The sequence below is a fragment of the Narcine bancroftii genome, chromosome 3, assembly GCF_036971445.1.
Source record: "Narcine bancroftii isolate sNarBan1 chromosome 3, sNarBan1.hap1, whole genome shotgun sequence".
NCBI classification, from domain to species: Eukaryota; Metazoa; Chordata; class Chondrichthyes; order Torpediniformes; family Narcinidae; genus Narcine; species Narcine bancroftii.
In genome coordinates this window covers 78238151-78262854 of record NC_091471.1, presented here as the reverse complement: position 1 = coordinate 78262854, position 24704 = coordinate 78238151, and the positions used below count along the sequence as shown (strand labels likewise).

Sequence of the window (24704 nt, the reverse complement as noted above, 5' to 3'; positions counted from 1 at the left end):
TTAATTTCAGTGGTAAACAACACCCCACTGATGTTACTGTACAGAGCACATGGGCTACCTGCTAGGAATGAAGCTCAAGGAAAATAGGTTCACCACTGATGAGTAATGAAATGGATAGAAGTTCTGTCCACCCCATGTCATGTTGAAATGAGTGTACCACTCAGTCTATGTTCTTCAATAAGGAGGGTTGAAAGTGACCTGTCAGTTTCATAAAAAAATATTTGGACCAGCTATTTATTATGAAAGCAAGATGAGTAAAAATGCTTGCCTCAGTCTCAAGTGGCCATAGAGACACTGTAGATGCTGGAATCTGAAGAAAATAAAAAGAGCTGCTGGAGGGCTCAGCAGATCAGGTGCTATACTTGAAGGGAAATGGAGAGCCTTGATGAAGTTTCAATCGGAAACGTGTCCCTTTTCAGGTCTGTGAACCCCTCCAGCAATGTACCTGGTCTCCTTGTCATGCTGCTGTTCCGTTTCTGGATTTATCAGTCATTTGCACAACATGCATCAATAACCAGAGATACCTGATAAATGGCCAGAATCAGAATTAAGTAATGCATCTTTCATGTATTGTGAAGCAGTGGAATTTTATTCCCCAAAATGGTTTGCTGCGCTGTTCTAATCATAAAATGGGGGCAGTGAAATCCAAAATATCATGATTTGGTTTAATGAAATTAAAAAGAAAACTTTCAACAGACCATAAAACTTTTCTCTTTACCTTAATGAATCTGTCAGCATGGAGACTCAAGGCTGAATGACAACTGCACTGCTGCTTTAGGGGTTCAAGAACCATTTGGTATTGAAACATGTTCTGAAACAACACAAAAATAATAAAATAAATATTAGATGACCATGAGTGACCAAGTTGTTTAATGGTGTATGAGACTGAGATGAGTAGCACAGACACATCAGCACCATTTTAATGTGTCATTTCCAGCCCAGAACAATACCTAGCCTGCAATATGGATGTTACTGGACAATAATAAGATCCAGTGATTAATGCAGAAGATACATCATGGAATTATTTTGTATTTTTAACAATGATGATGAGGGTTTATGGTCACATTTAAGGAGGGCCATGGACTGAAATGATGATGAGGGTTTATGGTCTAATACAGCCAGCGTCAATAGGGACCACAGCACATTTAAAGAGGGCCATGGACTGAAATCCTAAAATATTTTTTTTCATGTTGTTGGTAGGAGAAAAGTACAGAAGAAACCAACTAAACTTGACTGCTTCACAGGTAGGGGGCCCAGAAACTTTGAGCAGAGCCCTAAGGGGGTCATAGCAAAAACAAAAGGTTAAGATTGGCTGGTCTAAAACACAAGTTCAATGTATAGATGGAAAATTCTTACTTGCTAGAGCTAAACAGATATTCAGCATACTCCAATTACACTGACCACAATATGCCAGCAATGAAAAAGAGATAATAAATATGAAAGGATAGATAATAAATATTCAGTTGCAGTTATCGCAATAGAGAGCATGGAGCGGAGATTTACAAGAACGTTGCCTGGGTTTAGGGTTTGAGTTACAGGGAAAGTTTGAGCAGGCTGGGACTTTATTCCCTGGAAAATAGCATAGAAGATTGAGGGGTGATTTGATAGAGGTATTTAAAATTATGAAGGGACAGATAGAGTCATTGTGAATAGGTTGAGAGTTTGGGAGATTCAAACAAGAGTGGCATGGATTGAGATTGAAGGAGGAAATGTTTAGGGGAAACATGAGGGGAAATTTCTTCACTGAGAGGGTGGTGGGATTGTGGAATGAGCTTCCAGCTGAAGTGGTAAATGCGGGTTCGATTTTAATATTTAAGGAAAAGTTGGATAGGTGTGGAAAGTTGTGGGCCAGTTGCGGGTCAATGGGACTAGGAGGGAGAAGGTGTTTGACGTGGACTAGAAGGGTTGAGCTGGCCTGTTTCTGTGGTGTAATTGCTATCTGATTATCATTGAAAAGGCAAGTACGGTGCCTCAGCTTCTCCATTCTAAAATTCACAATAAGCTCCTATTGGCTCCTTCCTTTGGGTCTGTGCTCCTCCCCCTACCTTTCCACCCCACCATTATGTTTGGGTGACTGACATTTTTTCATACTTTGATGAAGATTTCAAGCCTGAAACATTGATTATGTTTCTTTGCAATATATCAAATACACTGTTTGACCAGATGAATTTCTCCAGCACTGTGTTTTTAATTCACAATTAACTCCTTGGTGTGGCTAATGTTGTTGTTCTAGCACCACACATCCAGGTTTGTGATCTCCATCATACATTCTAACTCATTATTACCCGCCATTTTGTAAAATGAGGTTGTGTCCTCAGCGATTTTTAGATTGTGTTGGAAATGAAACTTGGCTTTACAGTCGTGATTGTACAGGGAATAGAGCAGTGGACTAAGCACACAGCCTTGGGGTATCCCTGAGTTGCTGGTCAGCGAAGAGGAAATGACTTAGCCAATCTGCCTGATTAAGGTCTGCCAGTAAGGAAATTAAGGATTAGTTGCAATGAGATTAACAAAATCCCAGATCCTCAAATTTGAATATTAGTCCACTGGTAATGATGATGTTAAATGCCAAAATTGTAGTCAATGAATTAGAATAGTGGTTTCAAACATTTCTTTCCACTCACATTCCACCTTAAATTTTCTTCAGGGGCTCTGTGATTAGTCAGGGATTACTTAAGGTGGAATGTGAGTGGGAAGGGAAGGTTGAGAACCATTCATTGGCCCATTTCCTTTGAAGTTATGAAGCTGCACATAATAAATCCATTAGGTACGATTAAAACATGGTTTTTGAACTTCGTTTCCGGTCACATATCACTCAAGAAATCCCTGACTAATCACAGAGCACCTATGGCATAGGAATTACTTAAAGTGGTATGTGAATGGAAAGAAGAAGTTTGAAAACCCCTGAAGTATCAAGGATTTGAGCTGATTTATAGTGAACTGATAACTATGCTCCATTCTCTAATGTACACTGCGCAAATATATTACCTCTTTTAAATTGTATACGTAAACTCTTCCTTGCTCTTCTTTTTCAGTTCCCATGTACATAGGGGCTCCCACCAAAAGTATATCAGTCAGAGAATCTTTATTGACGTCAAGAGCACAGACAGTGCTGCCAAAGTAGGAACCAATCTGAAATATACACAAAGTAGTATGACTTAAAAAAAATGAATTTAGGCAAACAGCACAGTAACAGGTCATTTCAGCCCACCAATCCATGCCGCCCAATTTATTCCCAATTAACCTATACCCCTGGTAAATTTCTAACAGTGGGAGGAAACTGGAGCCCCCAGGTAAACCCACGCCAACACGGGGAAAACATACAAACTCCGTACAGATAGCCCCAGTCCCAATCACTGGCGCTGTAAAGGCATTGTGCCAACCGCTATGCTAACAATACCACCCAAGTATCATACAACCATATCTGCGGATTCCGTAAAACACTGGAGAGATATTTAGTTCTTAATTAATTCTGCAGCTCTGGCTTTGGAACCTTTCAATAGAAAGGGAATGCCAGAGTTTTAAACAAGTTTACACTCACAAGCAATGGAGAAATGAGAGTAACCACCAGAAGAGAAGGCTGGAGGTGATAAGGAAATGGTTGAACTTGTCAACGGCAGAAATTCAGAGAGAGATGGAGAGGGTGATTGGGAAAGAGGTTAGGGTTGTGATAAATGCAGGTGGCCACCCCATTTAATTGAAAGGATATGGTGTTGGGAAGTTAAAAACAACACCAAAACTGTGAGCCAGCTGGTTCAGCCTGAGTGTGTGGCTGGTTAGCCCACTCCTGTGACATAGAGCTGTGTCTTTTCAGACCTGGGCTATACATCCGATAGAACTCACACAAGATGAATGAAGTGGACTGAGTTAATCATCCTTTTCCCTGACACCCAACCCCTTTCCCACTCTAGAACCTTATGGCTCTGCACACCATCTTGTCCTCACTTTCCACCCCACCAGCCTCTGCATCCATTACGTCATCCTCTAACACTTTTGACAACTTCAGCTCAACCCAAGGTCCAGTGATGTCTTCTTCTCTCCAGCCCATCCATTGTTTTTGCAAGAACAAGCCTCTTCAAGACTCACTAGTCTGCTCTTCCCTGATCAACTATCATACCAACCCTTTAGGTACTTCCCGCAGTCACCACAGAAAGTGCAAAATTTGTTCAAGTTGAAGTTCCAATTTATTATATCTGCTACACATAGACTATACAACTAGATAAAACAGTGTTTATCCAGACCGTGGTGCTGACACATGGTTCCCGATATCTCCACCCTCACCTCCATCCTTGGCCACAAACAGATCTTCCAGTTAAGGGAGAACTTCACATGCATATCTTCCAACTTAATCTATTACATTCAGTATATCTGATGTGACTTCCTCTACAATAGTGAAATCAAATGCAGATCAGGCGACCACTTCGCCAAACATCTCTCCTCTGTTATTGGGTCAAAACCTGCTTTCTGTACAAACCATTTTAACTCCCCAAACCTTTCCTAGAGAGACATGTCTGTCCTCAGCTTCATCCATTGTTGGGGTGAAGCTCAACTTAAACTTGAGGAGCACCATAGTCTTCCTGGACAGCCTTAAAGCTTATGGCAATGACATTGACCTCTAATGTTAGGTGAATCTTATCCCCACCTAATTCCACTGACCCCTGAACTTGATTTTTATCTCTCTCCAACCTTTCTTTCCTCGCCCCTTCCCAAATGTTTAACACTTTAGTTGTCTTTCCAACTCACACCTTCTGTTTTAGACTCTATAATCCCCTCCCCAGCTTCTTTCCTCTCTTTATATATGTAATTTCACCCATTCTATATTAGTATTGATAAAGGGTTCACACATGAAATGCTGTCTGATCTAGTGAGCTCCTCCAGCAATTTTTTTCAATATATTTAGTTATCTAGCAAAATATACCGTGCACTCTTAACATTTATTTTTGTTACATAATAGTTAAGTAAAATAAGCAGTGTGTACTAACAATAATTACAACTTACTCTCTCATGCTTCATATAGAAATAACACAGCATGTTTCAAATTCATGTGTTTGAATTCAATAGTATATCAAAGTTGATGTGGGATAGAGCCTATCCTAAGGGTAATGTTTATTACACAAATTAAGTTCATAAAATACCTGTTCTCCTTTCAGGGTCTGTATGATGTTCATATTCTTTCCCTTTGAATTATAAATGACAACTTGTCCAGTATGATTATATCGAGGTTGTCCAGCGACATACCACACATCTCCAGCAACTGAGACAGAGCTGACTGAGTAACCTAAGTATTGAAATTGATTGGTTACAATGAAGTTCAGGTAGAGGTGGTGCTTAAAGAAATTTCACTGCAATAAAAATTCATCAGTGTGTTGTGCAAACATCTATCAATTTATCATCAGGTTTATAGTATAAACCACAAATATCTGATGAATGTTGTGCTTTGGGTAGAAATACAATGGAGTTCGGTGAATGGAAATACCCATAATAACATTACCAAGTACATAATGTTTAACCTCCGGAATGAAGCCCTGTATCAAAGTTATGGGAACTATGGCAACAAATCTTTTAGTTTAGAATTTACCAAATTTCAATCTATTTATTCCAATGAGCTTCAACTCAGTGCAACATTGTAAATTTGCAACAACTGGATCTGTTCTTGTGAGGCTCACTCAATGATGGTCAATGGCAAAATGGCCAATACTCCCAAAATGGAAGTTCCCAAAAGTAATACCTATTACCCAAAATAATTCACCACTCAGAATACAGGATAGTATAGCTATCAATGTAACAAATGCAATGGTTTCCCCAGAGTTCTAATGGATTGCAATTTTTTTCTTTCAAAATCCATATACTAAATATTAAAAAACGCAAGGCAAAATAACATATACATAACATAAAATTAAATACATAGAATGCCATATTTTTAAATCCACCCCCTATAATTAAATGTGTTTATCTTTAAATTATTGTTGAATTATTCTTTCATAGCACAGATTTCCATTGAGGATAGGGGAGATTCAAGCAAGAGGACATGAGCTAAGAGTTAGGAGCAAAAGTTTAGGTGCCACACAAGAGGAAGCTAGTTTAGTCAGAGAGTATGTCTGTGTGGAATGAGCTTCCAGTAGAGATGGTGGAGACCGGTACAATATTATCTTTGAAGAAAAATTTGGATAAGAGTATGGATGCAAAAGGTATGGTGGGTTATGGGCAGAATACAGACAAGAAGGGCCGTGATGTAATTGTTATATGGTTATGGTTAGGAGTGATATACAGGCCAGACTGGGTGGCAAAACATTTCCTTCCCTGAAGGACATGAGAATACTATTGATTTTTATCAAAATGCAGTTATTTTGCATTCATTATTAAACGAGCTTTTAAGTTCAGGTTTATTTGATTGCCTTAATTTAAAAAACTAAGACATGGCGAACTTCATGTCTTTACAGAATGAACAATCCAGACCTTTGGATATCAGTATGGGGATGGTCATGTAGACCAGTTATCCCACATGTCAACTTAGAATGGTTTTGAAATTCACAAACCAGTTGTCTTCAAACCCTGTAGCTCCAAACTCAAAGAATGGCAGAGTGCCAAAGATCCAAGCAGGCATGCCCCAATATTCAATTTTTCATTATGGTGAGAAACATTTTTTTTATATATACCAGATAATACTAATTTAGAAAAAAGTTAACTTTGTACTCATGGTTACTGCTAATTCAATGACTGCTTACCAAAATATCCAGCAAGTGATTCATTATTTTCTTCTGATTTGTTGAAAAAGGACTCATTTTCAGGGATGACAGTTTCACTGTTGTTCACCAGAAGGACTGTTCCATTCCAATCATAGGCTCCAACAGCTCCCAACATGATGCTATCCTAAAGGGAGAAATACACAATTCTATGCAACATGAGAGGAGGACTTGTTGGATCATGTGGCATCCAGTTGGACAACCGAGGTACTTAAACTCACATACTCATCTTGGCTGTGTTACACAGCATGGATTAAGTAGAGAGGGTTCAAGCCTGGACTGCCTCAAGTGTTGTCAATCTCCCACAATATCATTAGCCCCAAAATTCAATCTTTCATTATGGTGACATTAAATGCATACAAGGATGATTAATATTAAAGTCAACATTCAAAAAGTTGTTTAAATATAAAGTTAATTAAAATACCAAAAATATATTTTGAGATGATATTCACATGTCAGAGTGAAATAAGTTTTTACTAAGGACACTTAGATTCCCCTTAACATCCTATTCTCTGGACTGTGAAATCAATTGAGAATCCAGGGGTAGGTACAGAGACATGAATCTGCAGTGTGATGCTGGAGAGTCCTTGGAGATTGCATCTCACCTCTGGAGTCCAGAGGCTGATGTTTTGACTGATTTTCATGCAATATTGCAGATATTCTGTTATCAGCTGCACAATGTAAGGGAGACCTACTGAAATGACTGAGTCATTTACAGGAAACTAACCATGGTCCCAATTATATTAAATAAATCCCTAAATAGATTGGCTAATGGGGTTGACAAATGGAAAGTTGATGTCTCAGTACATGCAAACAGAAGAGACATTCCATCCAGTATACAGAATTTACATGATGTTTAACATTTTTTATTGTTAAATTGTTTATTTTTTATTTAAATACAGTTAATTGAATTAAACTAATAGGCTTGCAAGATACAAACTGCTTTGAAGCAATTCTACATGTTCAAGTCTCACACTGTGACTGGCAAGAGCAAATTATGACTGCAGTAACACCTGCAGCCAAGTAATTCATTATCAGATCCATTTGTATGGACATTAGTAAACCATCAAGAGCTGGTGGTTCAAAGGTGTATCTAAGTGAATTAAAAAAAAATAAAATCAGACTCTTAGTTTGATCTTTGCCATTGGGAGTAAATATTTAAAATCAAGGATGTGATCCTTGCACAAGTTCTGCCAAAAAAAAAATTGGAGGAAATATCTTGGGAAACAATTGCTTGAATTCCAGTCTGTGCTTCTGGACAGAGAGTTTATGGTGCAGGTATTACTGCAGTACAATGACTGAGCAAACAGTAGTTAAATGTATGTAGGTGGCCTTTATCAGGATCAATTTTCCAAAACTAGAGCAAAAAATTCAGAATCCAACAATTTTAATCTTTGTGTACTGCGAAAAAAAAGGTTTACAATGAAGAAAATGCAGAAACATCTTTTTTCTTCAACATTATTTCTCATTTTCCAGCTAAAGTAAACAATTATCACCAATTATTAAATGAAAATAAAACCTCAGTAACATCATACAAGATTAGCCTCATTATTGAGATACATTGGACAATGAGGAAAGAAACTTCTGTTTGTGGCAGAGTGGTTGTTGAAAACAATTCCGCCCTGAAATTAAATCAAAACAGGTGGTAAAAGTGCTTCTGTGGTTTATTCGATTTCTTACCTCTGAACTATGTGCACTGAACCCCACTTGTGACATTTCCATCTCAAAAGAGGCAGCTTGATTGTCATTGGTTGCTGATAAATGGAAAGTCATTGTTAGAAAACAGAGAAATCATCTCACAGAATTTTTAAAAAATACAGTACAATTCCATTTATCCAAAATTGGATTCTATAAAATCCTCATTCATCCAAATTAAAAAAAAATTTAAAACAGATAAATGAGGATATCTGAAACATATCGGATATCCTAATTTATCCGATTTATTTTTAGAGCCAAATTGACCGGGGACGTCAGGTTGCTGGTGCCAGCAGGGACGTTGGGCTGCTGGCAACAGTGTGGACCTCGGTGGGGAGGTGATCAGCGGCGGCCAGCAATCTTTTGGTGAGAATTAAGCATTATTTTAATCCTTAAAAAGCCTTCCCTTGCTTTTTGTTGTTGCGTAAACACTGTTAGAAGTGATTTGCTGTTGCTACTGGGCTGTTTAAAAAAAACGGTTCTGCTAAAAAACCATTTATCTGACATAGGCCAGGTCCCAACCATTTTGGATAATTGGAGATGGTTTTCAAAAAATTGCAGTTACTGAAGAAAGGAACTCTTCAGATTATTACAACATGATTGTTTTTTTAAAAAAACACACCATCACCTCAGATCTATGTTCTTTTCAATATCATTCATAATCCTTCCTCCCTTTTGGCTTCTGTAATTCATTTCCACTGGTCAATTTCCCTCACTTCACTCAAACCACACTGCGGTCTTCTTAGATTCAAATTCTCTTTGCCAGTACTGAGTCAGTTTCTCACATTAAACCTCATTCCAGCATTGCCTTCAATACATTCCTAACCCCATGCTCCCACTACCAACCTGCTCCAAAAAATTATCCCATCCCTGGCCCTTCATTTAGTGTTGTCAGCAATCGCACAATTCTCAGTGTACAAGAATGAGACATAATCGCCTTCAGGTGCTGTAATCTATTGCAAAAAAACCCCAAATTACCAGAGGAACTGACAGGATCAGGTAGCATGTGTGAAGGCAGAGAGATTGTCAAAGCTTTGGGTCAAGACCCTGCATAAATTCTGATACAGAACTTGAAATGTGGGTCATCTCTCTGCTTCCACAGATTCCGCTTGATGCTCTGAGTGCCTCCCACAGTTGTCTGAATGAATAATGATCAACTTGTACATTGTACAATGTGTATATACACCAGAATTCTTATTTGTTGCAGCCAAATAGGTAATTAATGAAAAATAAGTACAATGGTGCACTCTAAATTAGAAAGAGATTGTAGCAGCACGTGAACTGGCTCATAAATGGCTGGCAAATGTGGCAATTGAGAAGGTCCCACAAGGACCAGCAGCTGTCGTCCCAGGTGACCTCCTGCATCACTGGAACAGGCAGAATGCCAGCCAGTTGGAGGCCGATGCTGCAAAGACTTCTCTCCTGTTGTCAGAGGCAAGGAGTGAATATAAACAGAGCTGGCTGAGCATTAAACCGTCTTCGACCTCAACTCGACTGTGTGTGTGTGTGTGTGTGTGTGTGTGTGTGTGTGTGTGTGTGTGTGTGTGTGTGTGTGTGTGTGTGTGTGTGTTGTGTAAATGGCAGTTGGACACAAAGATGAAGGACCAAGGAGCTCTCCACACGGTCTCGCTAAAAAGCTGCCAATGTTCTGGGCGTTGCCGCCACACGTGTGGTTCAAACAGGCCGAGATCCACTTCCACCTTCAGCAGATTGTCGACGATAACACCCGCTACTACTACATAATGTGCTCGCTTGTCCAGAACATAGCAGCAAGGGTTCCTAAGGCAGCCTCCGGAGCATGGCAAATATGGTGCCCTCAAAGGGCTACTAACCCGAACTTGCACGCTGCCCATCTGCTTGCTGCACATGGACAGTTAGTGGGACAGGGCCCCATCCACCCTCATGAGCAAAATCTGAACATTCACTGAAGAACACAAGCCTTGCCTGCTCTTTGAACAGATTTTTCTACAGCAGGTGCCCGAGGATATCCAACTCTTACTCACTGACAAGGACTTCAGCGACCCGAGGAAAATCGCAGTCTGAGTGGACTGCTCTGGAGAGTGAAGAAAGAAAACGGTGCCTCGATGGAACATCACCAAACCTCGAACTTAGACAGCAACAAGGCCACAGCGGACAGAGAGGTATGGACACACCTAACCAGCCATATCATTATTATCATCAACAATAGGGTGCGGAGGCCTGTCGGTGCTTGCCTCTGACACCAGGAAAGACCATGGCCAGCCTTCATTAATGACTGTGGCAGTTGGCCAGTGTGACAGCCTCCTCCACATGTGGGACCCTGTCAGGAAGGCAACTCCTCGTGGACACCAGTGCTGAAATAAGTATCATTCATCCCACAGACTACAACACCTGAAACACCAAGCCAGGCCCAGCACTGAGGGCAACGAACAGCACCTCTATACAAACTTATGGCACCAGTACCATCCCCCTGTGATTTGCTGGCCACTGATTTAAGTGGACTTTTACTGTTGTGGCAGTGGTGCAACTGCTCCTGGGAGGTGATTTCCTGCCTGCCCATTGCCAGCTGGTAGACTTAAAAGGGTGGCATTTGGTGGACACAAAAATATTTCAAACGGTGCCCCTGGGTGAAGCCAAACTACTGGCCTCCTACCTCAACTCCATCACTGGTGGAGTTTCTTGCAATTGTAGTGCCACAATTCTCCTTCATGAAACCAAAGCACAGGGGTAAAGTACAATATCCTCACCGAGGGCCCCCCACTCCACGCCAGAGAGCGCTGCCTTCTGCCCAAAAACCTTGCTCTCACTAAAGAGTAATTTAAGAAAATGGAGGAATTGGGGATAGTGCAGCAGTCAGACAGCCCTTGGGCCTTCCTCCTGCTCATGGTCCCAAAGGCAGCAGGAGGGTGGAGGCCGTATGGTGATCTTCGATGCCTCAAAGAGGCCACCACACCGGGCAGATACCCTATGCCCCATATCCAAGACTTTACCCCCAACTTGCAAGGGCACAGGTGTTTTCAAAGGTCAATTTAATCAGGGGTTATCATCAAATTCCAGTGCACCCCAAGGACATACCCAATACCGCCATAATCACCCCCTTCAGCATGTTTGAATTCAAGAAGATGCCCTTCGGGCTTAAGAACGCTGCTCAGATTTTTCAGCAGCTGATGGACGCAGTGGGCCAAGACTTCCCGTTCGCGTTCATGTACTTGGACGATATCCTTATCGCCAGCCACAACCATTCTGTGTGTGTGTGTGTGTGTGTGTGTGTGTGTGTGTGTGTGTGTGTGTGTGTGTGTGTGTGTGTGTGTGTGTGTGTGTGTGTGTGTGTGTGTGTGTGTGTGTGTGTGTGTGTGTGTGTCACACTGCCCGAGAAGGTGGAGGACGTTCGGCGGTTCATGAAACCTCACACCGTGAAAGGGATGCAAGAGTTCTCTGGTATGATTAACTTCTACCATTGATTCATACTGGCTGTTGTGTACGGATTATAACACTAGAAAGGCTTGTAAGTTTAACAGTACATTTCTTTACTCACATTCAGCTACTGGGTCAATATTGAAACAATAGTTTGTGGCATGCGCCACTCTCAAGTGTAATGTGGCTCTTACAGTGTTAGTATTCATGCTCTAGCATAAAATAGTCCCAGGTTTCCTCAGTGTATAACATTCCACCTTCTTAAAAAAATTATTAAAATGTAAAATTTCTTAAAAATAAATCGTTACTGCTTCTTTATCTGCAATTCCAATTATGAATTAACTAGCCTATTTACACATTTGCAGTTCTATATTCTTTTCAGTGGTATGATGTTGCTTCACCTCGTAGACCTTGAGGCACTCGTTTGGTTCTGCAGTTCTCCTGCTGCTTGCTGTGCAGTCGTTATGGTATTGTTGATTGGGGTTTCTACTCATGTTCCCTCACAAGTTGTTGGAAATACAAAAGCTGCTGATGCTTTTTCTATCAGATCTGGTGCTGGGCAAATGTGGGTCTTGTTACGTCTCAGCTGCCTGCCAGATTCTGTCTTAATGATGTATGACCTTGGTGCCTCAGCTTCTCTAACAATCTTTGTTGGACTCCAGGTTTTTAAATCACTGACTCTTGAACATGCATGTTTTTTTTAATATAAATACAAGGTTGACGACTTCCCTCTTGTATGTTAGTTAACTTACTTCTTATTTCCTCTTGGTCATCTGGTGGACAGATTTTGCTTGGCAGGGTTATACTTTCTGCCATTCAGAAGCTCTGCCGGGGACTTCACATCAGCCCTCCAGGGTGTTGCTCGCAGCGGGATGTCGTTATTGATCCTCTTGGATATTTTCTTCTCCCTGACCTCATTGTTTACAGAGATTATCTATAATTCCTGACAACTATTCAGGCCTAGGATTGCTGGACCTTTGGCATCAACCACGAAGAATGAGCACATGATGCTCTTTCCTTTATGTCTGCCTTTTATTTGGACTTTTCCTAGTTGTTTAATCACGGGGCCACCATAGACTGTGAGGGTGACATTTTCGGCTTCTAGTGTGCCTTCCTCCAGGTACCCGTCACCAAGTTCTTGGGGAACATCTGACGGTGAACAATGTCCAACTTTATTTTCAAGTTGAATATGGTCGGTTTGTTTCTGATGTTTCTTTTCACTTGGATCAGTGTGCAATTCATTTTTTCCTCCTTTCCCTTTCTTGGATGTTTCATGGAGGAGTATTGTTTCGATATCGAGTGTCAGTGAATCGGAGTCACTGGTGTACTTTCCTTCTGTATTCTTGTTTTCTCTCTCTTTTTGTGCCAGACCTACACATCTTTTCCCAGTGATTCATCCTCTCACAGGTCTTGCACTTTAAACCATACGCGGGTGGGGCATTTCTTGTGGTCATCGAAGGGGTGTAGTCTGCCGCACCTCCTACAGTTCTTGGATGTCTGTGGCTTTCTCTGCATGAGCTTTATAACATTGACCCTTTTATCACTGTGCTGTGTGTTGGCCTGCATGGAGAGGAATTACATTTGCCTCCTAGTGGCCTCAAAGGCCCAAGCATCTGCTAGTTTCAAACCTGGGACTATGAGAGCTTTCTGCAACTCGGGACGGGCACTTCCCCAGATTAGTTGGTCGACTGTTCTCTCCTCGATTTCTTTGAACTTGCATTTTGCTGCGATGTTCTTTAGCCTTGTGAGGAAATTATCTACTGACTCATCAGGCTCTTGTTTTAATCCCTGGAACTTGTATCATTTTATTCTATGGTTGGATCACGGTTCCAGATGAGAGGAAAAATTTTCTAATATCCTTTCTGGGTTATTTTATTCCTCTTCAGCCAGTTCCCAGCTATTAAACAGGTCTAGTCCTCGCTCCCCCGTCCAAAGAAGGATGTAACTATCATTTTCCTCTGGTGTGATTCCCTTGAGGAGACTTTATTCCAGGTTGCACTTCTGCTTGAATGTTTTGGAAGCCTCTATGACGTCGTCGGCTTCCCCATTATGACTGGGTGCAACGCTGCTGCTGCCATGTTCTTCTCAGCAACTGATAATCAGACAATGGTTCTTTTTCTTTGATTCCTTCTCTGTTTATTTCAATATATTTTTCTATATGGTGTGGGTTTTGATCTATCCCACCACTGCCACCATGTTGTGTTCAGGTTGTACCATCAGAAGTCTCAATAAACACTTAAAAGGCTTGTATGTTTAACAGCACATTTCTTTACTCACATTCAGCTACTGGATCGCGTATTGATACAATGTATCTCTCCATGTATGCATCACTCTCAAATGTGATGTGGTTCTTACAGTGTTAAAGTTCATGCTTTAGCATAAAATAGTCCCAGGTTTCCTCAGTATATAACACCAGCAGCAGGTCTGATCATGCCCCATGCCCCCCCCCTCCTTTTTGTGCTCATGGCAAGGAAAAATAAAGATGCTGCCTGGGCTTCAAAGGTATTCCAGAAGTCTAAGGATGCCCTGGCTAACACCACCCTTCTGGTTCACCCCATGTCGGAGGCACCAACCACTGTCATGGTGGACGCCTCCAGCACAATGGTCTGAGGGGTCCTTGAACAGCTGATCGACAGGCCATGGCAGCCCCTAGCCTTTTTTTAGCAGGCACCTCCAGCCACCTGAACTTAAATACAACACCTTTGACTGGGAGCCATTGGCACCATATCTGGCAGTCAGACACTTCCGATACTTCCTGGAAGGCAGACAATCCAAGGTCTCCACAGACCACAAACCACTGACTTTCGCCTTCCACAAAATGTCTGACCCGTGGTCAGCTAGGTAGCAGAGGCACCTTTCCTACATTACTGAATACACCACGGACATCCAGCACATCGCTGGTAATAGAAACATGGTGGCCGATGCACTCTCCCATCTCGCCATCGAATTTGTCCACATCCTACCCCAGGGCACCACATGATGACCCTGAGATCCCGATGTACAGGATGGAACTTTCTGGGCTATGGCTGGAGGATGTAGCCATCAGCCCCAGCAACCAGACACTCTTCTGTGATGTCTCCACCGGTAAACCCCACCTCATCGTGCCGCCTGCCTGGAGACATCAGGTCTTTGACACAGTGCACAATCTGGCACATCTGGCCATCAGAACTACAGTAAAAATGGTGGTCAACAGGTATGTCTGTCATGGGCTCTGCAAGCAGGTCAGTCAGTGGGCCAAGACCTACACACTCTGCCAGGTGTCCAAGGTGCAAACTCACACTAAAGCACCTCCCCAGACTTTTGAGACAGCACAGCGTAGGCTCAGCCATGTCCACGTCAACATTGAGGGGCCACTACCTGTTTCCCGTGGGGTGATATACCACTTCACTATGGTTCACCAATCCACGAGGTGGCCGGAGGCAGTCCCGATGGCAGACATGACCATAGAGACCAGTGCCAGGGCACTAATCAACACCAGGTTGTCCAGGTTCGGAGTCCTGGAACATCTCACCTCCAACCAGGGAGTACAGTTTACCTCAGAGCTCTGGGCAGCACTGGCCAAACAGTTGGGAACTCAACTTCACCATACCATGGCATATTACCTGCAGGCCAACAGTCTGCTGGAGCAGTCCCACAAACACTTAAAAGCAGCCCTGATGAAGGGAGCCAACTGAGTGGATGAATTGTCTTGGGTCCTTCTGGGGATTCACACCACGTTGAAAGAGGACTTTAATGTCTCCACAGCGGAAATGGTCTAAGGCGCACCCTTGGTAATCCCAGGGGAGTTCTTGGCCGCTGCCAAGGATTCATAAACCCCCATGATTGCACTGAAACAGCTGAGAGAAAGACTGGGAACTCTAGCCCCTCCACAGCCCACACCACACAACCAGCCCAAATCTTTCATCCCCAAAGGATTTGCACACCAGTGAATATGTTTTTATGCAAAGGGAAGTGCCCCTGGCACACCTCCAATGGCCATACGAGGGGCCGAACAAAGTTTTTAGGTATAATGGGTCAACGTGTGTATTGGGCATTGCCAGCAAAGAGGAAACCTTTACCCTCTACTGCCTGAAACAGGCCCATGTAGACATTAGTCAGCTAGTCGAGACTCAGCCCTCCGTGATGCATAGATAGGCTGCCCAAAGTGGCAGCGGATATTCCGATCACCGGTTCTGGGGGATGGGTGGGTGTTGTGTCGTGCCCTGTGATCTGAGTCATGACCCAGCTCACTAAATGGCCAGCAAACACTGTGATCGCGAGGACCCCACAAGGAACACTGGTCGTCGTCCCGCATGACTTCCGCATGCTGGGTTACAGCGGGCAACGGTGGGAATGCCAGATAGTTAGAAGATGGCACTGTGATGACATCACTCCTGTTGCCAAAGGCAGGAAGTGAATATAAACTGAGCTGGAAGAGCAATAAATCAGTCTTCGATCTTGATTCGAGTGTGTAGTTCTTACACTTCAAGTAGCTCACAAGCTCCAAGATAATACATTCAAAAGATTGATAATATTCAATTACCTTAGTGCAAGGGAAAAAAGGTGATGTTAAATAGTGTAGAGAGTCCTTTTTTGTGGAATAGGATGAGTCCATGATTAATTCCAAAGTCTGATAGGTATTGAAGTGTATTGTCATAGGCACAAGGATAACCACAGAACCAAAGGATATTATGGCACAGAAATAAGCCCTTCTAGTCTGTGCCAAACTATTTTTCTCCCTAGTCCCATTGACCTGCACCGAGTCCATAGCCCTCCATACCCCTCCCATCCATGAACCTGTCCAAATTCTTCTGAAATGTTAAAACTGAGCCTGAATTCACCACTTCAGTTGACAGCTCCTGCCACACTCACCATGCTCTATGTGAACAAGTTCCTCCTAAACATTCCCATTTCATCCTAAATCCATGTCTTCTTTTTTGTATCTCACCTATCCTCAGTGGAAAAATCTACTTATATTTACTCTGTTTATATCTCTCATAATTTTATACATCTCTATCAAATCTCCCCTCATTCTTCTGTGCTCCAAGGAATAAAGTCCTAACCTGTTTAACCTTTCCCTGTAAATCAGTTCCTGAAGTCCAGGCAACATCCTAGTAAACCTTCTCTGCCCTCTTTCTATCTCATCTTTCCTGTAGTTAGATGACCAAAACTCCAAATTTAGTCTCACTAATGTCTAATACAACTTCACCATAAAATTCCAATACTCAATACTTCGATTTATGAAGGTCAATATTGCCAAAAGCTCTCTTTACAACCCTAACGACCTTTGACACCACTTTCACAATCTGCATTCCCAGATACCTCTGTATTACCACACTCCTCAGTGCCCTACCAAAATACAAAACCTCACACTTGTTGGCATTGAATCCCATCTGCCATTTCTCAGCTCATTTTTTAGCTGGTCTAGGTCCCTCTGAAACCTCTAGGTTTTGTGTCATCATCAAACTTGTGGATCCAATTTACCACATTATCATCCAGATCAATGATAAAGATAACAAACAACAATGATCCCAGCACACCACTAGACACAGGCCTCTAGTCTGAGAAGCAACCATCCACTACCACTCTCTGCCTGCTCCGGTAAAGCCAATGTCAAATCCAGTTTAATACCTCACCATGAATATGGAGTGTCTGAATCTTGCTGACTAACCTCCCATGTGGGTCTTACCAAAGTCCATGTAAACAACATGTAGACAGCCTTTCCTTAATCAAATTTCTTTGCAACTGCCTTGAAAAACTATCAAATTGGTTAAACACTATCTACCATGCACAAAGCCATGTTGACTATCCAAATACTTGCATATCTGATCTCTTAGAATATCTTTCAACAATTTACCAACTGCTGATGTCAGAGTCACTGGCCTAATAATTTCCAGGGTTACTTTTGGAGCCTTTTTTTTTTTAAACAACAGAACAATATGAGCTCCCATTCAATCCACCAGCACCACACCCATAGCTAAGGATTTTTAAAATATTACTTCCAGAGACCCTACAATTTCTACAGTGGTCTCTCTCAAGGTTTGAGGGAATATTTTGGTCATGTCCTGGGGATTTATTCTTCATGTTCTGGATGTTTTCACAGAGAACAATGCACCAGGGATCCCCCTTTCATCCACCAGGTCTATCATGTCTGAATCAACGGAAGCCTGGAACTTTGAGCTGCCTGTCCTGCCCCTCCTGACACCAAGTTTCATTAATGGCCACAATCTCAAAATTCCACATGCCAATCCATGCTCTTTAGGAACATAGGAAGTAGGAACAGGATTAGGTCAAAAATGGCCCATCGAGCCTGATCCGCTGATCTAATTTATGACCTAACTCCACCTACCTGCCTTCTCCCCATATCCCCTAATTCCTCTATCATGTAAAAATTTATCTAACTGAATTTTAAATATGTTTAATGAAGCAGCCTCAACCACTTCCCTGGTTAGAGAATTCCAAACATTCACCACTCTCTGGGAAAAACTATTTTTCCTCATCTCTGTCCTAAACCTACTCCCCCGAATCTTGAGACTGTGTCCTCTCGTTTTAGTTTCCCCGGCCAGCTCAAAAAACCTTCCTACATCTACCCTATCCATTCCCTTCATAATCTTATATGTTTCTATAAGATCTCCTCTCATTCTTCTGAACTCAAGTGAATATAATCCTAGATGATTTAATCTTTCATCACAAGTCAACCCCTTCATCCCAGGGATCAACCTAGTAAACCTCCTCTGGACCGTCTCCAAAGCCAATATATCCTTCCTCAAATATGGAGACCAGAACTGGACACAGTACTCCAGGTGCGGTCTCACCAGTACCTTATACAGTTGAAACATTACCTCCCTACTCCTGAATTCAATTCCTCTAGCGATGAAGGCCAACATTCTATTTGCCTTCTTAATAACCTGCTGCACCTGCAACCTAACTTTTTGCGATTCATGCACAAGCACTCCCGAGTCCCTCTGCACAACAGTATGCTGTAGTTTTTCACCCTTTAAATAATATTCAGCTCTTTTATTTTTCTTGCCAATGTGGATAACCTCACACTTACTAACATTGTACTCCATCTGCCAGACCTTTGCCCACTCATCCAGCTTAACTATATCCCTCTGCAGACTCTCCACATCCTCATTACAATTTGCTCTTCCTCTCAATTTGGTGTCATCCGCAAACTTGGCTACACCACATTTTGTCCCCTTCTCCAAGTCATCAATGTAAATGGTGAACAGTTGTGGGCCTAACACCGACCCCTGCGGCACCCCACTTACCACTCTCTGCCAACCTGAAAAACTCCCACTTATCCCAACTCTCTGTCTCCTGTCAGACAACCAATTTTTAATCCAGGTCAATATACTTCCCCGGACTCCACTTTCCTGTAACTTACTGATAAGTCTCTTGTGTGGCACCTTATCAAACACTTTCTGGAAATCCAAATATACAACATCAACCTGTTCCCCTCTATCCGCCACACTCATTATATCCTCAAAGAATCCTAACAAGTTTGTCAAACAAGATCTTCCCTTTCTAAAACCATGCTGCATCTGCCTGATTGAACCCTTACGTTCCAAAAGTTTCACTATTTCATCTTTAATGACGGCTTCAAGCATTTTTCCAACTACAGACGTCAAGCTAATTGGCCGATAATTTCCAGTCTTCTGCCTACATCCCTTCTTAAAAAGTGGTGTGACATTTCCTGTCTTCCAGTCTGCCGGGACCTGCCCAGAATCCAAGGAATTTTGGTATATGACCACCAATGCATCAACTGCCTTTCATCTGCCTTTCCTACAATTTTTTTTGCATCAAAATAGATGCACCTGAGAACATTTCCACCACGTAAAGCCTTTTGCCTTCTAACATTACATGCAATTTTCAACATCGTTTCCCTCCTCCACTCCCCGATATGCTGTGGCACTCTGGGTCCCATCCCCATACAAATCTCATTTAAACCACCACCCTCCTTTCTGCCCCCCACCCCACCCCAGAGAGAAGCACTGGCAAGCCATTCCACAAGGATGCTAGTCTCCCTTCAGTTCAGATGCAAAATGTGCTGTCAGAACAGATCCCACCTTCCTTGGAAGAGAGCCCAATGTTCCAGAAATCTGAAGCCCTCCCTCCTTCACCATTTCTTTATCCATGAGGTAAGCTGCATTATTCTCTTCTTTCTAACCTCATTAACAAATGGCATGGGCAGCAATCCTGGAATCTCAAGCCCAGAGGTCCTGTCCTTCAACTTTGTGCCTAACTCCCTGCATTTTATTTGCAGGACTTCATCACCCTTCTTACCCATGTCATGGGCCACAATATCTGGCTGCTTACCCTCCCTCCTGAGAATGCCGTGAACTTGATCAGAGATATCCCAGACCCTGACAGCAGGAAGGCAGCATACCATCCAGGAATCTCGATCCCTTCCACAGAACCTCTTATCTGTCTCCCTAATTAAGGAATCTCCTATCATTAGAGCTCACTTCTATTCCTCCCATCACTTCTTAGCCACAGGGCCAGACTGTGCCAGAGACCTGATCACCATGGCTTGCCCCTGGTAGGTCATTCCCCTCCAAAAATGTATCCTTGTTATTGAGGGGAATGACTAAAGGGATGCCCTGCACTGCCTGCCTGTTCCCTTTCCCTTTCCTGACTGATACCCAGCTACCTACCTCCTGCCTCCGAGGAATTATAGCATCCCTCTAACTCTTGTATATCATCCCCTCTGCCTTCCGAATGATCTGGAGTTCATCCAACTGCAGCTCCAATTCCTTAACTGTCATGACTTATAGTCAGGGAGCATCATGTCGCTGGTTTGTAAGCAGTTGCAGTTGGATGCACCTCGCAGATGAAGTCATCAGGGATATCGTTGGCTTCCCTAATAACCCACATTCTGAAGGAAAAGCATTCCCCTGCCCTGCCTGCCATTCCCACTGACTATGAATATAAGATGTATAAAATCTGCCCTTCCATATGCCTACCTGCTGAACCCTTTTTGTTCCTCAAATCGGATGGCCCTTCCTTACTTCAACTCCTGCACCACCACCACCTCAGCCCCTACTTGCTGAAGTCCCTTGAGCCAAAGCCTTACCACTCTGATTCAGCCCACTCGGGTGTGCACCACTCCCTCAAGGCCCACTCCCTCAAGGCCCACTCCCTCAAGGCCCACTCCCTCAAGGCCCACTCCCTCAAGGCCCACTCCCTCAAGGCCCACTCCCTCAAGGCCCACTCCCTCAAGGCCCACTCCCTCAAGGCCCACTCCCTCAAGGCCCACTCCCTCAAGGCCCACTCCCTCAAGGCCCACTCCCTCAAGGCCCACTCCCTCAAGGCCCACTCCCTCAAGGCCCACTCCCTCAAGGCCCACTCCCTCAAGGCCCACTCCCTCAAGGCCCACTCCCTCAAGGCCCACTCCCTCAAGGCCCACTCCCTCAAGGCCCACTCCCTCAAGGCCCACTCCCTCAAGGCCCACTCCACTCCACAGTCCCTCACCTGACTTCAATTGCCCAATTAGTTGCTTTCTGCTGAGTCTGAGATTTTCAATATCTTGGCTCCAACTCCTCCTGACCTTGATTGCCCAATAGCATACAATACCAGTCTTTCTGCTGCTTCCCAGGCACATTAAACACACGCTGCTTAAAAATTGCAGATAAAAGTAATTTTTCACTGGGATGAGCCCAGTGAGAAGAGGATATGACATGGACAATGCTCATTTTGCTGCATATAAAGAAGAAATACCAGAAATAGATGGCCCTTGTATGGTAATACTGATCTCTATTTAACTCAAACATTCAGTCTGTTTCCCCTGGTTGAAATCCTATCAGTTTGTCACCATTTTATTCAAAATAAATTAAATGTAACCCTGGTGCAATCTTTTCTATGGGAACATCAGTGTAATATTTCATTTATTTTGGAATCCTTCCTAGGGAAATATAACAGGTAACCTCCTGCAAAAAAAATTCTGCCCATTGAGTCTACACCAGTTCAAATTTGCACAGACTCAGCAGACACTTTAAATTCAATGGAAAGAAATGGCTACCCACAAAACAATTGATGGAAGTTGATTATCTTCCTGGTTTAATTCAGTTCTCTTAAACATATTTAATTGTTTTTAGTGTTTGTATCGGTTTTTTTATTTGTTATTTTAACTTTTTTTTAATATTTGGAAGTTGTTCAATGTTTTTGAATGCTGAAGGCATTCGCAAAAGTTGGTAAATCTGGGAGTAGGCTTCCTAAGATGAAACAAACATGTCTGAGGCAGACTCAGCCTTTTGGGGTCCTTCTTGTGGCTTTCCAATTAACTCGGAGTCAACCTCCTGGCTGGAGGCTACACCCAGGGCATATACTGGTGAGAAGAGTGGGCTGAAAATGTAGGCAAACAGGCAAGCTTGGGTATCTTGCCAGCCTGTGAAAGAACCTCACTACTTTCCATTCTCCCCCTCCACAACTCTGCTCAGTATTCTTATATTTATGTTTATAACTTCCTGGAGTGTCTTGGAAAACCCTTATTCATCCAAACCCTTCCCCTCTCTCCCCTCCCCTAATTTTGGATCTCCTGCCCTGAGCAATACAGCATTGCCATCTCTGAACGGATATACAGAGTCCTCCATAATGTTCAGGACAAAAACATTTTTTTTCCTTTATTTGTCACTGTGCTCCACAATTTTAAATTTGTAATCAAACAATTCTCATGTAATTAAAATGCACATTCCAGATTTAATTCAAGGTCACTTGTTTTCATTTTGGTTTGACCATGTAGAAGTTACAGTACCTTTTATACATAGTTCCACAATTTCAGGGCACTTTAATGTTTGGGACATCACAGATGTTTGTGAGGTTATGGAACATGGACAATTTTATTTCTGACTGTGCAGCAGGAGAAAGGATCATGCCACTGTGTGGAGTCCCAGAGCAGCGAGCTGGGAGAATGAACAGTTGTGTGAAGCACGAGAGCGGAGTGTTGAAGCCCATGAGCTTGCAGAGAGCGTGCCCACTGCTGTCCAGCCCTCTCCTCCATTCAGAATGCCGAAGATGCATGCTGCAGTAGTTAAACCACCCAGCACGCTGAGGAACGAACTGTCAGTGTATTCACCCAGCAGCTCCAGCTAAAAGGCAGGAAGCTGCCTTTTGTTTGTGGGCTCCAGCACGGCTGTTTTCACAGCAGATTTTACACCGATTCCCAGAGTACATGTCTGACCTGCGCTTCTCCAGTCCCCTTTTGAGAAGGGGATTTTGTGTGACAAAAGTCACTTGGTATAACCAAGGCAATGGATTTGGTGGAGAAGACTTGGTGTGACAGAAGGTCACCTGATGCAACCCCAAAGAGGGCTTCAGAGGTGTGGACTTCGTGCTAGTGACTAGGAGGTCACTGTAAGAAATTCCCTTGTGAGAAAACTGAAAGTGGTCATTACCACATGAGAAACTCGGGAAAGTCTCCTCTATTCGCCTGGCAAGGTCATAAATCTGCTCAGTGCCAATAGTCATTTCTCTTCACATTCAACTCAAAGACCTGTGAACAACCGAACTAAGACATTAAAGCCTGGAGACTGACTTACTTGATGAGACTGACTTGAGGTTTTGTTTTGGGAGTTTATTTTGGGCCATTTTGGGCTTAGATTGTAATGGTCTGAGTATTTTTTTTCCACATACACACTATAATTATACATTGTTAGTATATGGTTGGCATAAAGGCTCATGTTTGGGTGTTGAGTTTATTGAGATAATTATATTATTGATAATTGTTAATACATTTTGAGTTAAACTTAACCCATCTAATTATGTGTCTTTTAAATGCTGTTGATGAAGGGGTAACAGTGATTATCCAGGTAGGTTTAATTGCTTCATTGGCACAGGTATAAGAGAACTAGGCTTGCTTCTAAGCTTTTGATCACCTTTGGAGCCTGTAGTTGTTATTTTTCAACCTGAAGACCAGCGTTGTATAAATTAAAGTCAAAGAGGCTGAAAAACAGGAACAAATCAATAAGAGACTTCACCCAAATCTTAGGATTACCAAAAACAACTATTTTGAACATCATTAAGAAGAAAAAGTGTGTTGGTGAGTATGGTGAAAGGTTGTTTACTTATTTACCTGGCTCTGTCCCCTTGCTGTGACTGTACCCATGGCTCCACTTTCTTGACCCAGTATAAAGGCCTGGGTCGATGACCCAAAAGCCTGGGTCATAGTATGGGATGCATTTCAAGTTTATTGTGAATAAAAGCCTGTCATCTGTAACTCCAGTCTTTCAAGTTAATGATAGCACTTCAATTTTATTCACAATATTTTTTTACTCCAGTGATGGAACAACTCTTGAAGCCCAATAAGCTGGAGATTGACCCACAATTGCCAGAAGCCTCAGACCGTTTTGAACTCTGGCTACGCTGCATTGAGGTCTTTTTGCAAAATTCCACCAGAATCATGGCCACGGAAGTAAACAAGCTGCACCTACTCTTCTCTTGGGTCGGTCGGATGGATATTGAGTATTCCTGATAATTAGAGATGCCTCAACGTATGAGGAGGCAATGGACATAATGAAAGATCAGTACAGGGAAAAGGTCATCAAGGTATACGCCAGACACATGCCAGCTCCCCACAGACAGTGAATGGGAGAGTTGAGCGATGAGTTCCTCCGGGTTCTGTGGGGACTCACAGGAGCGTGCATCTTTCAGCTGGTATTGGTCGCTAAATACACAGAGGACATGATCTGGGGAACCCATGTTACAGGAATCAGGACTATGTGTGCCGGAGACTACTTGAGCTGAGCAAGTTGGATTTAAAGGGGGTGATCGACCTATCGAAATCACTGGAGATTGCCCTCCATAACTTGGAGGCTTACTTGGCAAATGGTGCCGAAGACCAATGGCCCACAGTGACACCGCCACCTTGGTACACGGGTCTGCAAACTAGTGGACCAC

The 24704-nt window shown here is 42.8% G+C and overlaps 1 protein-coding gene across 1 annotated transcript in view; it reads right to left on the bottom strand.

Annotated features, from left to right (window-relative positions):
• The window catches only part of itga1 (integrin, alpha 1), a 285994-nt gene that overhangs the window by 107762 nt on the left and 153528 nt on the right, over nucleotides 1–24704 (bottom strand). Inside the window, exons 10-14 of the mRNA XM_069924322.1 lie at nucleotides 8424–8497; nucleotides 6726–6870; nucleotides 5136–5278; nucleotides 2989–3132; nucleotides 719–811 (exon numbers count right to left, since the gene is read on the bottom strand). Of these exons, the coding sequence (XP_069780423.1) occupies nucleotides 719–811; nucleotides 2989–3132; nucleotides 5136–5278; nucleotides 6726–6870; nucleotides 8424–8497 (599 nt within the window). The remainder of the gene's footprint in view (nucleotides 1–718; nucleotides 812–2988; nucleotides 3133–5135; nucleotides 5279–6725; nucleotides 6871–8423; nucleotides 8498–24704) is intronic.